Raw genomic sequence first — 17,665 nt, 5'->3', positions numbered from 1 at the left:
TCAAATAGCAATCAAACTGCCTCAAAATTGGCAACTAAAAATATACACAACAATTTATAATTAACATGCTTGTACAAAGAAACATTGAAGGCACTTAATATATTATACAATTGCAGTGTATCATTTAATTTTACTGATATACAACATGAATACTGTCATATTTTAGTATTAGTTAATTTATTAATTTTCCCAATGTCCTGAATTTATTTAGCATTTCTATTCAATTGTGCGTTTATAAAAAGCAAATATTGGTAAGTTTATTGACAACATTTGCAATATTTCAATTAAGATATCAATGAATGCACCGGTCATAAGTGCGAGAATGGAGCCACTTGCTTAGACGGTATTGCTAAATACAATTGCGAATGTGCACCCGGATACAACGGAACCTTGTGTCAAAATAGTGAGTTTAAATTATTTGTTGTTTTCGTTATTTCTCATAACTGTGTTTCAAATAAATGACGGTCTAAGACACTTACACACTCATAAACTTGGTACGCTCGGTGCGTTTTCCCGATATTGAATGCACTTCGTTTCTGCCAGTAATTGTCGATTGTTTGACTTTAGCCATAAGTCGGGAGACAATTGCCGAAGAAATGTTTTCATTACCAGTTTACTCTTCATTTATCCGGACCAGGAATCGAAATCGCGAATCACGGATTTTCAAACTGGCGTTCTACGTATCGAGCTAACGATCCCTTCTCGAAATCGCCTGGGCCAGTATTCTTGTGTTTTGATTTAACTGTCAAGTGTCTACAATGCCCATTTATCGACAACTCTGCTTACAGGCCATGAACACTATTTACAAACATTAGCTGTGTACAAGTATAGCGATAAGTTTGTGTTTTCAGACATCAATGAGTGCGCGGGCCACACCTGTCAGAATGGATCCACTTGCGTGGATATCGTCAACGGGTTTACTTGCACTTGCGTTAACGGTTTCACTGGGGTATTCTGCCAATCAAGTAATTATTGCAAGAAATCTGAAAATGCGTTAAGAATGACACACAAATGCCGAAGCTGTAATCAATAATATTGTAAAGCGTATTGCCATATTTAAAATAGTTGTCTGAAATACATTACATTGACAACAAGCGATCCACCTGGATCACTGAAAGTCCTTCCGAAATGATTTCTTTTCTTCTAATACCAATAAACCACTGTAATATATTTGTAGTAGAACAGTATGTTAAGTACACAAACACAAACCAAGGTCAGAGAAGCAACTTATACCCAGCCTCATATTGTTATCACTTTACTCGATCAAGAAATACAAGTTAATTAATATTACATTATTTTAGGTCACATGTACTAAACAGTATAAATAATTGTTTTGTTTATTGTGTACAACTTAAATTTAACTTTTTTTAACTTTATATTATAGACATCAACGACTGTTCTCCGAATCCATGTCAGAACGGTGGCGCATGCGCAGACCTTGTATACGCGTACAAGTGTACTTGCCTTAATGGCTACACTGGTAGCACATGTGCGACAGGTTAGTAAAACGGATATAGAATTAAAGAACGTCGCCAAACGTTTATATCATAACGATATCATTAAGTATTTAATCATAGGTTATAGTTTATATTCGCATTCATGTTATGTATATAATGTTTATTGTGATGTTCTGTTGGCCAGAATTTATTATGTTGCATCATACAGTTCAAAAAAGGAAGTGTTCTGTCTAAATAATTGCATATACCGTACTTTGAACGCAATCGCAGATTACAGTGTCGGTCGTACCAACTTTGAAACTTATAATACAAAACTACCTGGCTAGAACTCCCCTGCCATTATGTAAACTTTACCATACGAATAATCAATGCCCATGAGGTTGTTACGTTAAACATGTGCTTGTAAGCGAGAGAAGAAGGGGCTCAAACTAGTTTGTAAAATGTTATTGTATTCTGAAATAATACAAAAAAACCTTGGTAAATTATGACTAACTAATAACATCAGACTTTGTGCTGTTCAGATATCAATGACTGCAGTCCGGATCCATGTGTAAATGGCATCTGCACAGACAAAGTTTTCGATTACACGTGCGCATGTTCTTCGGGATACTCGGGCAAAAATTGCAGCACAGGTATGTCAAGGTGTTCACGTACACATATGTATCGCGATTACAATATACTTGTAATATATGTGACAATTGACTTAAAAAAATATCTGATATGTATTTTTGTTTATGTAAAGTTATTGGTCCAAGCATTATGATTCAATTGATTATTTTTCACAAATATATATTTATTTCTTATGTTGAAATATAGACCAATATTTACATCACTCATAGTAACTTGTCAACTATAAATTTCGCTGGTTATGTATTACATAATTTACAGTTCACTGCTTTATATATTACGTATAACCTTTCATTTGATATCCTATTTTAGTAATAAACAAACGGTATTATAATATCTATATGAATTTACAATTCACTGCTTTATATATTACTTATAACCTTTGATTTGATATCCTATTTAAGTAATAAACAAACGGTATAATAATATCTATATGAATTTATTATGTTTTAAAGATGTCAACGAGTGTCTGTCCAGTCCATGTAGAAATGGGGGCACGTGTACAGATATCGTCAGTGGATATTTTTGTAGATGCGCAGCTGGATACGAGGGTGTCACGTGTCAAACGGGTCAGAAGATACAGTAGTACTTTTCGAAATAAACGAAGCCAATATAACGAACCGTATGCAATACTTACACTTAAACCGAAAAATACAGCTTAATACCTTGTGAATAAATATATATTTAATTATTAATAAAATCAATTGCATTTTGCTCTGCAGCGATCCTTTTGTCGCACCCCGGCATCGTAATGTTAAAGAATTTCAGAATGAGTGTTGCCAAAAACCATGAAGATGCATCACAGGGCACAAAATTGTGCGAAAACTATAGGATTCGAACTTGGGACACGTCGCTATCGGTGCAAGTGCTCCACCAACTGAGCTAATCGGACCCCAGCAATACATTTCCTCAATAAAGTTCATACAGTTTTCCATTGTACTGATCTCAGCTATTTTAGAAAACGTATGTCTTATCAAAATTTCATAAAGAAACAGAAATGATCTATTACTATCCAATAGAAAAATCATTGAATACATATAGAGATGCGTCTTTTCAGCAAAAGAAATAAAATTAAGTCGTAGTTTACGATTTACAATGATTCATCACCAAAAGCAAATATTTTCGAAATTAACTTGTGTGACATACATCAACTCGCTGCATCCAAAGCATATTAGTATAAATGCTACATATCAAATATGGTGTTCAACAAGGGTCCATCTGTGTCCTTCTTAATATAAATATAATATTTTCATGCACGTACAACTACAGAAATAGGCTTGTATAATGACGATTACACTACACACCGCTCAGACAATTATATTAAAACAAGTATTGGAATATTTCCAATTAACATCTATTACACACCGAAATAAAAATTGAACATAGGCTATTGCATATATTTATAAAAGTATAAATAACTGTTTTTGGTAAGATTACCATTTTACTTAAGTTCACATGTAGCCTATACCACATAATTGGTATTTTTCTGTTAATTGTCAAAATACAAATGTCGCAACATGTTCAACTCATCAAGCGTAAACATCTTACAATTATGTTTTAAACTCGAAATATTTTATTGATAAAATGAATTTGTGCGCAAATAGTAAACAACATATACCTCTTGTCACATTCCAGATGCAAACGAATGCCTGTCGTCGCTATGCAGGACGGGGTCGACTTGTGTTGATCGTGTCAATGGCTACATTTGTCAGTGCGCCCCTGGGTACACTGGGCAGTACTGCGACCAGGGTTTGTTAGTGTGTCTTGATGTGTGTATTGTGTTAGTATATTTAAGTAATAGTTTCCTACTTCGTGATATGTATTAACTATTTATGTAACGTTAGCCTCATAATAATAAGACAAATTTTAAAACAAGTTCAAGTATATCAAATGAATACTTATTATGTACCGGCACGTAATTTATATTAGGTGATATAGAGCATTGATAAAAGGATGATGAACATAAAGATCTTAACTATTCAATTTAGTTACGACAGTTACATGAACAAGTTGGCAAGTAAACGTAGCTGTATAAAGTGAACAGGATTTGTTTACCCTTTATAGGTTTACCCGTTAGTGCTCGGGTACAAGCACATGGGAACTTCTCGGCTGTTGCTCATTAGTTATAGAAGATACTGCTCAAATCACAAGGAACACTAGATTAAAATAACGTTTTCAAATAAATGAGGACCATAACTCAATTATTGACTAACATTCACATAGAATGTTGACGTGCATCATCCACTTATCCATTTGCTTTTCTACCAGTTTCATTGACTTGTATTGACCGTTCAAATATTTGGAACCCAGCATAAAGTTAATGTTTGTATTGTATGTAGTGTCGTGTTTTGTGTATGTAATTGATTTCCGCCTTAAAAATACACGGGATGGTGACCATATAAATACGGGTACAATAATTTTAAACCAGAAAATATATCTGGCCTTTCATTATTCCTATTATCATCGGAATGTCGAAACCACTGTGTGCCATTTTCATAAGATGCTTTTTCGTATCATTTACCTGTAATTGCAAAATTTGGACTGAAATTAAATGTCACAGGATTGTGTACAATAATGAGTTATCTTTTTTAGACGTATTCTCAAAAGTGTTAGGACAGCAAAACAATAACACATTTTGTTAATAATGAAAATGTTTTTGTTTTCAGATATCAACGAGTGTGCCACCGCTATCTGTCAGAACGGAGGTTCATGTGTGGACCAGGTGAATTCGTATATATGCAATTGTGTGTCAGGGTACACTGGAACACACTGCGAAACGAGTCAGTACAAATCTTCCATATTTGTTTGTATATGTTTTTATTGACCATCGAACAAATATCTAACGGAAACGTTGTGTATTTGTCGTTAAATAACAGTTGAAACATTATGAATTCTATGTCTACAAGAGCTTAGCAAAATGCATTTGTGAAAAGTAAATGGTATTTAATTCAGTGAATTGTTTTGGTAAAAATCACCACCGAAATGTGGATATTTCCAAATTTCAAATATATTTTTGTTTCAAATAGCAATCAAACTGCATCAAAATTGGCAACTAAAAATATACACAACAATTTATAATTAACATGCTTGTATAAAGAAACATTGAAGGCACTTAATATATTATACAATTGCAGTGTATCATTTAATTTTACTGATATACAACATGAATACTGTCATATTTTAGTATTAGTTAATTTATTAATTTTCCCAATGTCCTGAATTTATTTAGCATTTCTAATCACTTGTGCGTTTATAAAAAGCAAATATTGGTACGTTTATTGACAACATTTGTAATATTTCAATTAAGATATCAATGAATGCACCGGTCATAAGTGCGAGAATGGAGCCACTTGCTTAGACGGTATTGCTAAATACAATTGCGAATGTGCACCCGGATACAACGGAACCTTGTGTCAAAATAGTGAGTTTAAATTATTTGTTGTTTTCGTTATTTCTCATAACTGTGTTTCAAATAAATGACGGTCTAAGACACTTACACACTCATAAACTTGGTACGCTCGGTGCGTTTTCCCGATATTGAATGCACTTCGTTTCTGCCAGTAATTGTCGATTGTTTGACTTTAGCCATAAGTCGGGAGACAATTGCCGAAGAAATGTTTTCATTACCAGTTTACTCTTCATTTATCCGGACCAGGAATCGAAATCGCGAATCACGGATTTTCAAACTGGCGTTCTACGTATCGAGCTAACGATCCCTTCTCGAAATCGCCTGGGCCAGTATTCTTGTGTTTTGATTTAACTGTCAAGTGTCTACAATGCCCATTTATCGACAACTCTGCTTACAGGCCATGAACACTATTTACAAACATTAGCTGTGTACAAGTATAGCGATAAGTTTGTGTTTTCAGACATCAATGAGTGCGCGGGCCACACCTGTCAGAATGGATCCACTTGCGTGGATATCGTCAACGGGTTTACTTGCACTTGCGTTAACGGTTTCACTGGGGTATTCTGCCAATCAAGTAATTATTGCAAGAAATCTGAAAATGCGTTAAGAATGACACACAAATGCCGAAGCTGTAATCAATAATATTGTAAAGCGTATTGCCATATTTAAAATAGTTGTCTGAAATACATTACATTGACAACAAGCGATCCACCTGGATCACTGAAAGTCCTTCCGAAATGATTTCTTTTCTTCTAATACCAATAAACCACTGTAATATATTTGTAGTAGAACAGTATGTTAAGTACACAAACACAAACCAAGGTCAGAGAAGCAACTTATACCCAGCCTCATATTGTTATCACTTTACTCGATCAAGAAATACAAGTTAATTAATATTACATTATTTTAGGTCACATGTACTAAACAGTATAAATAATTGTTTTGTTTATTGTGTACAACTTAAATTTAACTTTTTTTAACTTAATATTATAGACATCAACGACTGTTCTCCGAATCCATGTCAGAACGGTGGCGCATGCGCAGACCTTGTATACGCGTACAAGTGTACTTGCCTTAATGGCTACACTGGTAGCACATGTGCGACAGGTTAGTAAAACGGATATAGAATTAAAGAACGTCGCCAAACGTTTATATCATAACGATATCATTAAGTATTTAATCATAGGTTATAGTTTATATTCGCATTCATGTTATGTATATAATGTTTATTGTGATGTTCTGTTGGCCAGAATTTATTATGTTGCATCATACAGTTCAAAAAAGGAAGTGTTCTGTCTAAATAATTGCATATACCGTACTTTGAACGCAATCGTAGATTACAGTGTCGGTCGTACCAACTTTGAAACTTATAATACAAAACTACCTGGCTAGAACTCCCCTGCCATTATGTAAACTTTACCATACGAATAATCAATGCCCATGAGGTTGTTACGTTAAACATGTGCTTGTAAGCGAGAGAAGAAGGGGCTCAAACTAGTTTGTAAAATGTTATTGTATTCTGAAATAATACAAAAAACCTTGGTAAATTATGACTAACTAATAACATCAGACTTTGTGCTGTTCAGATATCAATGACTGCAGTCCGGATCCATGTGTAAATGGCATCTGCACAGACAAAGTTTTCGATTACACGTGCGCATGTTCTTCGGGATACTCGGGCAAAAATTGCAGCACAGGTATGTCAAGGTGTTCACGTACACATATGTATCGCGATTACAATATACTTGTAATATGTGTGACAATTGACTTAAAAAAATATCTGATATGTATTTTTGTTTATGTAAAGTTATTGGTCCAAGCATTATGATTCAATTGATTATTTTTCACAAATATATATTTATTTCTTATGTTGAAATATAGACCAATATTTACATCACTCATAGTAACTTGTCAACTATAAATTTCGCTGGTTATGTATTACATAATTTACAGTTCACTGCTTTATATATTACTTATAACCTTTCATTTGATATCCTATTTTAGTAATAAACAAACGGTATTATAATATCTATATGAATTTACAATTCACTGCTTTATATATTACTTATAACCTTTCATTTGATATCCTATATAAGTAATAAACAAACGGTATAATAATATCTAAATGAATTTATTATGTTTTAAAGATGTCAACGAGTGTCTGTCCAGTCCATGTAGAAATGGGGGCACGTGTACAGATATCGTCAGTGGATATTTTTGTAGATGCGCAGCTGGATACGAGGGTGTCACGTGTCAAACGGGTCAGAAGATACAGTAGTACTTTTCGAAATAAACGAAGCCAATATAACGAACCGTATGCAATACTTACACTTAAACCGAAAAATACAGCTTAATACCTTGTGAATAAATATATATTTAATTATTTAATTATTAATAAAATCAATTGCATTTTGCTCTGCAGCGATCCTTTTGTCGCACCCCGGCATCTTAATGTTAAAGAATTTCAGTATGAGTGTTGCCAATTACCATGAAGATGCATCACAGGGCACAAAATTGTGCGAAAACTATAGGATTCGAACTTGGGACACGTCGCTATCGGTGCAAGTGCTCCACCAACTGAGCTAATCGGACCCCAGCAATACATTTCCTCAATAAAGTTCATACAGTTTTCCATTGTACTGATCTCAGCTATTTTAGAAAACGTATGTCTTATCAAAATTTCATAAAGAAACAGAAATGATCTATTACTATCCAATAGAAAAATCATTGAATACATATAGAGATGCGTCTTTTCAGCAAAAGAAATAAAATTAAGTCGTAGTTTACGATTTACAATGATTCATCACCAAAAGCAAATATTTTCGAAATTAACTTGTGTGACATACATCAACTCGCTGCATCCAAAGCATATTAGTATAAATGCTACATATCAAATATGGTGTTCAACAAGGGTCCATCTGTGTCCTTCTTAATATAAATATAATATTTTCATGCACGTACAACTACAGAAATAGGCTTGTATAATGACGATTACACTACACACCGCTCAGACAATTATATTAAAACAAGTATTGGAATATTTCCAATTAACATCTATTACACACCGAAATAAAAATTGAACATAGGCTATTGCATATATTTATAAAAGTATAAATAACTGTTTTTGGTAAGATTACCATTTTACTTAAGTTCACATGTAGCCTATACCACATAATTGGTATTTTTCTGTTAATTGTCAAAATACAAATGTCGCAACATGTTCAACTCATCAAGCGTAAACATCTTACAATTATGTTTTAAACTCGGAATATTTTATTGATAAAATGAATTTGTGCGCAAATAGTAAACAACATATACCTCTTGTCGCATTCCAGATGCAAACGAATGCCTGTCGTCGCTATGCAGGACGGGGTCGACTTGTGTTGATCGTGTCAATGGCTACATTTGTCAGTGCGCCCCTGGGTACACTGGGCAGTACTGCGACCAGGGTTTGTTAGTGTGTCTTGATGTGTGTATTGTGTTAGTATATTTAAGTAATAGTTTCCTACTTCGTGATATGTATTAACTATTTATGTAACGTTAGCCTCATAATAATAAGACAAATTTTAAAACAAGTTCAAGTATATCAAATGAATACTTATTATGTACCGGCACGTAATTTATATTGGGTGATATAGAGCATTGATAAAAGGATGATGAGCATAAAGATCTTAACTATTCAATTTAGTTACGACAGTTACATGAACAAGTTGGCAAGTATACGTAGCTGTATAAAGTGAACATGATTTGTTTACCCTTTATAGGTTTACCCGTTAGTGCTCGGGTACAAGCACATGGGATTGTATTATCATTAAACGAAATTAAACTTTCTCAATCCTTATCAATGAAGGCTATGCGAATCATACATCTTAAATTAAACATGCCCGTCCTAGCTATGTAATTCGGCCTTTTATTACCATTTTGCGGCTTCCTTCTGAACATTCAATACTATAAAAGGAGTTTTGAAATATTTTAAACTGCTTAAACTGTTTACTCATGCGCTATGTAGCTGATTATTGTTTAAGTTTCAATTTATATCGCCTCAACACGTCACGAATATGGTGCTCTGGTTTGCATTTAATGGAATTATAGTTTGTTGGTCATAATATTAAAATTAATTCTCTATAAATGCTATGACAATTGAAGTGTGATGTTCTGATTTTAATGTATTCTTTTAAATTTGAGCGATTTGTGTATTACAATTAGCTTAGTGTGCGATTTGTGCTGCTTTAAGCCAGTTTTGACCTCAAAACCTGCATTGACCGTTCCAACATCCCAATTGATGTGTCAATTTAATGTATGTGTTTGGGTTAAGTATTTGTTTTTCTATTACACATGTTGTATGTCATATTATTTACCGAAAGGTTTCTATGTAAAGAACCATGCGCTCTTATGCGATTAATGTCCATCTTATGCAGATTTGTAATTAGTTGTTGTTTAAACTACACAGTTCAGTCATGTTTGTAAGATTATTTTTTGGAAAGGAATCTTTTAATTAATTTGCACTTAATGATGTACATTTTTTCCAATTCCAGATATAAATGAGTGTCTGAGTCATCAGTGCCAGAACTCCGCCACGTGCGTTGATAAAGTGAATACGTACACATGCACGTGCAAAGCAGGCTACACCGGAACGCTTTGTGAAATAGGTATTTTCATCCCTTATATTACTTTTATTAAAATTTATTATTATTATTATTATTATCATTTTTATTATTATTATTATTATTATTATTATTATTATTATTATTATCATCATCATCATAATTGTTATAATTATTATTATTATTATCATTATAATTAAATAAAGTTCGTTATTTTGCAGATATCAATGATTGCTCCCCAAATCCGTGTCAGAACGGTGGCACGTGCACAGATAAAGTCAATGGATATACCTGCGCATGTGCAGACGGATATACAGGAACAACGTGTAGTCCTGGTACGCCATAATACTTTTCTACAATGTTTCAGCGTTTTGTTTAAATATGATTCTAAATAGAACAGTTTAACATGCTTTTAGAAACGCTTTACATAATATCACCATGATTAAACGAGTTTGGAACTTTGACAGTGTGCCAACACTGCTATTTATGAATGTCTTTTCAATAATTAACGTACTATCCATTAAAAAACAGCAATCCATATTCATATTACATTTTTACAGCTACTCTTAAAGCGGGTATATACGATTTTTCATATGTGTTTAATTGTAATATATTGATAAAATATGTTACAAAAACACAAAATAGGCAAGAAAAATTATACATTAAAGCCGAATTTCATAAAATGCAGCAAAGACAAATTAGCGCCCCGAGCCGATAGTGACGTACATATTTTCCTACAATAACCGAAGCATTCGTCTAAGTTTTATAAACCGTTAAACTACGAGGGGTGTTCCAGAAGTTTGTGGATTTTCGCTATAACTTTTTAGTTTGCTGGTAAAAGTCAATGAAATTTACATATTATACAAACCAATTATCACGGACTTTATATATAAGCTAAAAATGCATTAATTCCATAAAGCGCGTTTGAAACGCGTTGCCATAGAGACCTCAGTAACGACATGCGGCGCACGCGTGTATTTTATAAAAAGTATGAGCGTTACGCGAATTTAAATTTGGTTTAAATGTCGTTGATAAACAGAATTTACGGCAAATTTCACGTTACAGCGCCTAAGTCCTCCTTACAGCCCGGATTTGGCCCCTATAGACTTCCGCGTCTTCCCGGAAGTTAAATCACAGTTGCGCGGTTTTCGCTTTGCAAGTAAACAGGAACTTACAGTTGCAGCAAAGCGAATCGTGTCGTCTTTTGACGCTGACTGGTATAGAGACACTTTTTACAAGTGGATTTCCCGACACATAAAGTGCATTCGCGTTGGAGGTGATTATGTGCAAAAGATTTGACAGTTGTTAACTTCATAACGTCATTGACGTTGAACAGAAACGTTACACGTGCGTCGGTGTGCGCATCGTGCACATGTTTAAATCACTGATATATAATTATTTATTGTTTTATGTATTTCCATGATATTTGGAGAGTAGATTTGGAAAGGACGAAATATTCTAAACATGCTATTTGTTTGTCCATTTATGTTACCAAATGAAAGTTATAGCGAAAATCCACTAACTTCTGGAACACCCCTCGTAAGTTTAGATGCACATCGTACATGTATGGTATACATGCTGGCGAATTCGGCTGTACAGCCGTTTTCAATTTCAGAATTAAATATCTGGCTTATTTCGCATTTTTCGACACATGTTCTTCTTAACTTTTATTTTAATTTATATTGAAATATATATATAATAAGTTTTTTACACAGTTTATATAAATTCATAAATATTTGACTAAATCGTATATACCCGCTTTAACAACGACTGCTCCGGGCGTCCTGGTGTTTGTTCCAACATCCTGAAAGCAGAATGTGACGGCTTGAAGTGTGTGTGTACTTCTGGATATTATCAGACAGGATCCTTCACATGTAGCAAGAAAGGTAACCATTCCACGAAACAAAAATACTCGTGATATAAGTTAAATAAAAAGTAAAGGTGTTAAGGGCATAAGTATATTGATTCGACCCGAATTGCATTTACATTTCCCTGTGAATATTCTCATTACAAAGTCACTAACATACTTCCAAATTTCGACTTACCAAATGCGATACAAACAATATATTAAAGATAAATGCTTTCCCAGCGATGGGTAAACGTGCCTTAGCTAAGGTATCAATTAAAACAAATGTTCGTGCAGTTTTGTATTAACTTTCATTTAATAGGATCACTGTGTTATATCACCGGTATCATTATACATAACCTGCTAAGAAAGTTACTTCAGTCTCATAAATTGTTTATAACACAGATTGCGGAACAATCGTGCCGGCTATTTACGGAACCGTTAACCATTCGGAGGGAACTCTTTACGAGGCAAAGGCATATTTCTCGTGCGAGACAGGCTACACACGCACTGGCTTGGCCTCTGTGTCCTGTCGTGCAGACCAAACGTGGAGTGGATCCACGCCTACATGTGTTATCAAAGGTAAAATGGTGAAGTACGCGTTACAATCACATACTATCTGTATCCGTATCAAATACATGTATATTTTAACATATTAATCTGTTGTATAAATCGCAAAAATTGCATTGCTTTGTATTGTTTGTTATTAGGTATTCATATGTATTAAAAGTACTTACTTATGCACCACCCCCACGTGTGATGAAGCAAGCCTTAAGTAGTATCGTGTTTGTTCTCTTGTAGACTGTGGCACTTTGTCTAAGCCTCTGAATGGTTCGGTAAGCTTTGTACCTAACACCGAGTATCTAAGTCAGGCCGAGTTCGAATGCGATATTGGGTATTGTTACCTAAGCGGTAACAAAACCAGGACGTGCACAGACAGTGGAAGGTCCGCTGGCGTATGGGCCGGCACCAGTCCTACCTGCGTGATTAAAGGTAATACCAATATTTTATAGTAAACCTATGCATTTGTATTTTAATTATTGCTTTAAGCACATATGCATATACGGCAATTCATGCTATGGCAAGCAGTGTCATTCATTCACATTGTCCAGATGTATACAATGTATTCATATTGCTGATGGATTACGGCTTCTTACGCATGGTGTGTACAGTGGAATATTGACATAATTAATGTAAGCATCATTTATTAAAAATAAGTTTCAACATTGCAGACATGTTTGCAGACAATTTGGATTGATGCATGTTAATCTAAATAACAAACATACTACTCAACAATTAGTAATAAATAACATAAGTTCAACCACCACACTTAGTTTATTTTTGGCACACGACCTTTGTAGAATTTGAACAATATGTGCATTACTATATAAATATAGATAATCTCAAGCTACCAAACATGGAGCAAACATGAATATTTCTTTAAATTCACAAGATTGTGGCCTATTGACTGCCCCTGGCAACGGTACAATAGATACCCAGACCGGCACAAAATATCAAAGTGTCACTCTGTTCTACTGCAACACTGGCTTTGATCTTATTGGAGTTATCTCAACCAAATGCGGCGCAGATGGAGTCTGGGATTCCGTGAAACCCAGGTGTCAGATAAAAGGTATCTTTTTGTTTGCGTAAGCGTAATAGAATAGTCGCATATGGCCACCACGTCAAATAACGGATAAACGCAACGAACTATGGTACCCATATGCATCATATTATTGATATACACGTATTAAAAACAAATGAGCTTATTCGAAACACATATTCCACTGTTATGAACTTATTTCAAATAAAAATTCGCATATTTACAAGCTATTTGATGACGATTGATTCGAATATTCAACTTCATGGATTTGTTTTAGCCAATGATTACCTCAAGCATTTTAGCGGGCATGCTAGTTTTTCATTAGTTCCTTAAAACACATATTCCAAACAATTCGCGTTTAAAAAGTAGCATTGCTGACAAAAGTGAGATGTTGAAGCAAATCGCTCACAGGAATATATATATATATATCAACCAGATTGCTTATCTCTGGCCGCACCGGCCAACGGCAATATTAACCTGCCGCAAGGTACGACCTACTCCGCCAATGTTACGTACACTTGCAACATCGGATACACACTGAACGGAATCGCTTCAAGAATATGTCAGTCTACCGGGCAGTGGACCAACTCTCCTCCAACTTGTGAAATCAACAGTAAGAACCAAAAATTGCATTGTCTGTATAATATTGCCGGATTTCCCAATTTATTTCATTTCTTAACGTTGTCTTCTTAATTTATTAATTAGTGGCCTCAATGTCTTACAGAACAAAAACACGTGTGTTAACGTATATGTTAATAGAAAGCACATTTTACTTCAAGGCTGTACAGTTCTCTCAAATCCATCAAACGGAAAGGTCGATCTATCTAATGGAACGAAATACCAATCGACGGCAGTATACACATGTGACTCTGGATTCTTACTGAGCGGAACTGCAAGCCGAACTTGCCAGGCTGACAAAACATGGTCTAGCAGTGAATCGATTTGCAACAGTATAAGTAAGTTCTTTGCGAAGATTTTTACATTCGTATTTGCACAACAGCAAGTGACTGATTGTACAGATATTTGAATAATTTATTTGGTACTCCCAACAACTGTGGTATATATAGCGCAATTTGTTTTTAAATTATTGAAGATATAACGTGTTTTTTCCAAAGGTTGTCCAACGCTGACAGCGCCTTCTAATGGTGCAGTAGACCTCTCTGATGGACTGCTGTATGAAGATATTGCAACGTTCAGCTGCAATACTGGATACGCTATAGTTGGTACATCCACAAGGCAATGTCTCGCAACTAAATTATGGAGCGGAGAATCGCCTACCTGTCAAATAAAAAGTACGATTATAATTGTTTTAAGTTGATGCTGTCTATTTGCTTACATATATCAATCACTATAATTATTATGTCGAAGTTTTCACTACCCATAATCTACGTAATCATTGCATTGCATTTCATGTGCCGTTTTACACGCTGATATTCAGTTTTTTGCGTTTTACTTAAATTTGACGTTGTTTTATCACAATAATATACCTTTTGAGAAAAACATGTTTCTATGCTCTATAGATTGTGGTTCACTGACTTATCCTGATAACGGACTTGTGCTAACAGTCCATGGAACAGAATATCTGAAAATAGCGAACTACTCCTGTAACCAGGGTTACATAATTAGTGGCGTAAGCACAAGAACATGCTTATCCTCGGGAACATGGAGTGCGTCCCCGCCTACATGCGTCATTTTGGGTACGAGTACAATGCACGTTGTTGCCTCTTGATACCATAATCTGTTCAAATTTTATTGATATTATGATTGTGTTTAAATCGGAATGTAGATATCATGAAAGTGTTGAGCTCTCATTTGCACACCTCGTGACATTAACTTATGCTTTGATGGCATATGACTTATAAGGAATATAATTCATATTGTTAATGCGACTTTAAACACATTCAAATATATTTCAAGACTGCGGACCGGTGGCCAACATTACACAAGGAACGTTGACCTATTCGCCTGCAAACAGTAAGCAATACGGATCAACGGTGTTCTACGATTGTAAAGACGGGTACGAAATAAAGGGAGTTTCCTCCAGAGTTTGTGAGGCGAATGGACTGTGGAGTGGTACACAACCATCGTGCGCAATACTGAGTATGTCCACACATTTTCATATGAATGCTGCATGTATTTAACATATGTACACCTTATCATTACTATTTATATTCGTAAAACATGTTGAACAGCATACTTTGATGTAAAATAAAATGGATACGATCGAATTTAATTATGTTACATTTGTCTGGTCGTAGAAAAAACAAACATATTCTTCCTTAAATATCGATGTGTGCATATTTCAACACACTATGATGAGAAAGAAACGATTAACATATTATAATATACTGATAAATATAGACATAAACATACCATTATAGTAATTATGTCATGTTGATTATGTGTTCGATGATGCGAAGTCAAATGATCAATATTCATGACTAGTAGCTGTTAGTGTTTCTGTACAGGTGATGTCCTTGTAGTTCCATTTTCGTTGAATGTCACGCTTGTTTGGTTATTATATCTGTTATATTTAACTTTACTTACCGATGTTTTCCTCATGTTTGTAGATTGTCATAAAACGTGTGACTAATTTTGTGATGGTTTGGAATTTAAATATAATAACCAAATATACACTTCAGTTTAGTTACGTTCCTAATAAACCAATTCAACATTGTTAAGGTTATATAGTGCTCCACCATAGATGGCATGTGTTAGCACTGAAAGAGATATGTTTAAATTATTATTTTGTCTTCGACAGTTAGATAAGTCAGTGACGTTATATTTGTCGGTAATGAACAACAATATATTTATGTATTGATTTTTATACTCAGGAAGCCAAATAGTAATGTGTACTGCAAATACTGATAGTCGAGGTATGGACTGGGGTGAGGTTTTAGCCGGAGAAATGCGAACGCAATCGTGTGATGCTGGTTTTACAGGTAATAGATGTACAAAGCACATTTATGTCTTGTCCTTCAGTTTTTGATGTAATGAATAATCAATTTTGTATTGTCCCAACTGCGTCGAGTGTTTGCGATAATTGCGTGTTATTGCAGGTAATGTTACAAGGAAGTGCCTGGAGGATGGGAAGTGGCAGCTTCCAAATTACAACTGTATTAGAACTGCCGTGAACAACGTGCTTATTGTGGTAATGAGATTTGGTTGTATTAAAGCGCTAAGCAGTCATGGCTAATTGTAAGTTCGCACATCTCAAAGTATTCATGCTCCGTATAGTATGCATTATTATTGATAACATTTTAAAATTATTTTACAAAATTTAGTTTCACAACAAAATTCACAACATGACTATTCAAATTTGGCTTTTAATCTCCCTTTAAGTACCTTACTATTATAATAATGCATATCGAAAACCACATAAACGCTAACATACGTAAAACAGCCGATATACGTTAGCTTAAAAGGCTTGTTTAGTTAACACGATATATTGTTATAATAACGTTTTGGACAATCTGACAGGTTCATATCAGCCACAAATGCACAACTTCGTCATACATGTATTTATACGAACGGATCAAGTTGCAAACTCATATATAAGCTGACATATATGCAATTTTTAAATTTAGGTTAAATTTTTATAACACGTTTCCTATATACTTTACTGGGGGTATAAGTTTAGAACTTGTAGTGCTTATAGTTTCATTATACATTTTTCAAATCATGCTTACTGCACATTCTGTGCTTACAAACCCATGGTGGCAATAAAATAGCATACCACTTTATCTTAAAGTTTATACATAATCATTCGTCGGAAATGGCGGAAGTGATACAAAACAGATATAAATCGAAAAGGTCATCCCAAAAAAACACACACTATACTTTTATTCAGGCATTCTGACTATTCGTAACTGATATTAAATTCGGGTTTTGTGATTGTAAACCTATATTGTTTATATAAGGTTGACAGCTTACAAGCTAATTCCACAACGTCTGATGTAGTAGACGCGTTGACTCAAATAGCAAATGTGACCAATCAAGATCAGCAAACAAATGCATCTTCACTACTGACCAATGCCGAGATCATCTCGATATTGACTTCACTGGAAACTGTCGCAAACCTTGTAGAAAAAAAAGGCTTAGTTACACCAGATGTTGCTAAGG

The 17,665-nt window shown here is 34.4% G+C and overlaps 1 protein-coding gene across 1 annotated transcript in view; it reads left to right on the top strand.

The window, feature by feature from the left end:
• Nucleotides 1–17,665, top strand: part of LOC127852447 (neurogenic locus Notch protein-like) — a 56,630-nt gene that overhangs the window by 24,154 nt on the left and 14,811 nt on the right. The window contains exons 21-38 of the mRNA XM_052386402.1: nt 852–965; nt 1,385–1,498; nt 1,979–2,089; nt 2,540–2,653; nt 3,720–3,833; nt 4,751–4,864; nt 6,487–6,600; nt 7,080–7,190; nt 7,641–7,754; nt 8,829–8,942; nt 10,029–10,142; nt 10,319–10,432; nt 12,349–12,525; nt 12,745–12,936; nt 13,397–13,573; nt 14,659–14,766; nt 15,461–15,643; nt 16,603–16,694. Coding sequence (XP_052242362.1) covers nt 852–965; nt 1,385–1,498; nt 1,979–2,089; nt 2,540–2,653; nt 3,720–3,833; nt 4,751–4,864; nt 6,487–6,600; nt 7,080–7,190; nt 7,641–7,754; nt 8,829–8,942; nt 10,029–10,142; nt 10,319–10,432; nt 12,349–12,525; nt 12,745–12,936; nt 13,397–13,573; nt 14,659–14,766; nt 15,461–15,643; nt 16,603–16,694 — 2,291 coding nt within the window. The remainder of the gene's footprint in view (nt 1–851; nt 966–1,384; nt 1,499–1,978; nt 2,090–2,539; nt 2,654–3,719; nt 3,834–4,750; nt 4,865–6,486; nt 6,601–7,079; nt 7,191–7,640; nt 7,755–8,828; nt 8,943–10,028; nt 10,143–10,318; nt 10,433–12,348; nt 12,526–12,744; nt 12,937–13,396; nt 13,574–14,658; nt 14,767–15,460; nt 15,644–16,602; nt 16,695–17,665) is intronic.

Source organism: Dreissena polymorpha, chromosome 12 (assembly GCF_020536995.1).
Source record: "Dreissena polymorpha isolate Duluth1 chromosome 12, UMN_Dpol_1.0, whole genome shotgun sequence".
Lineage (NCBI taxonomy): Eukaryota > Metazoa > Mollusca > Bivalvia > Myida > Dreissenidae > Dreissena > Dreissena polymorpha.
Note: the sequence above shows the minus strand (reverse complement) of the source record. Positions and strands in the feature narration are given on the sequence as shown.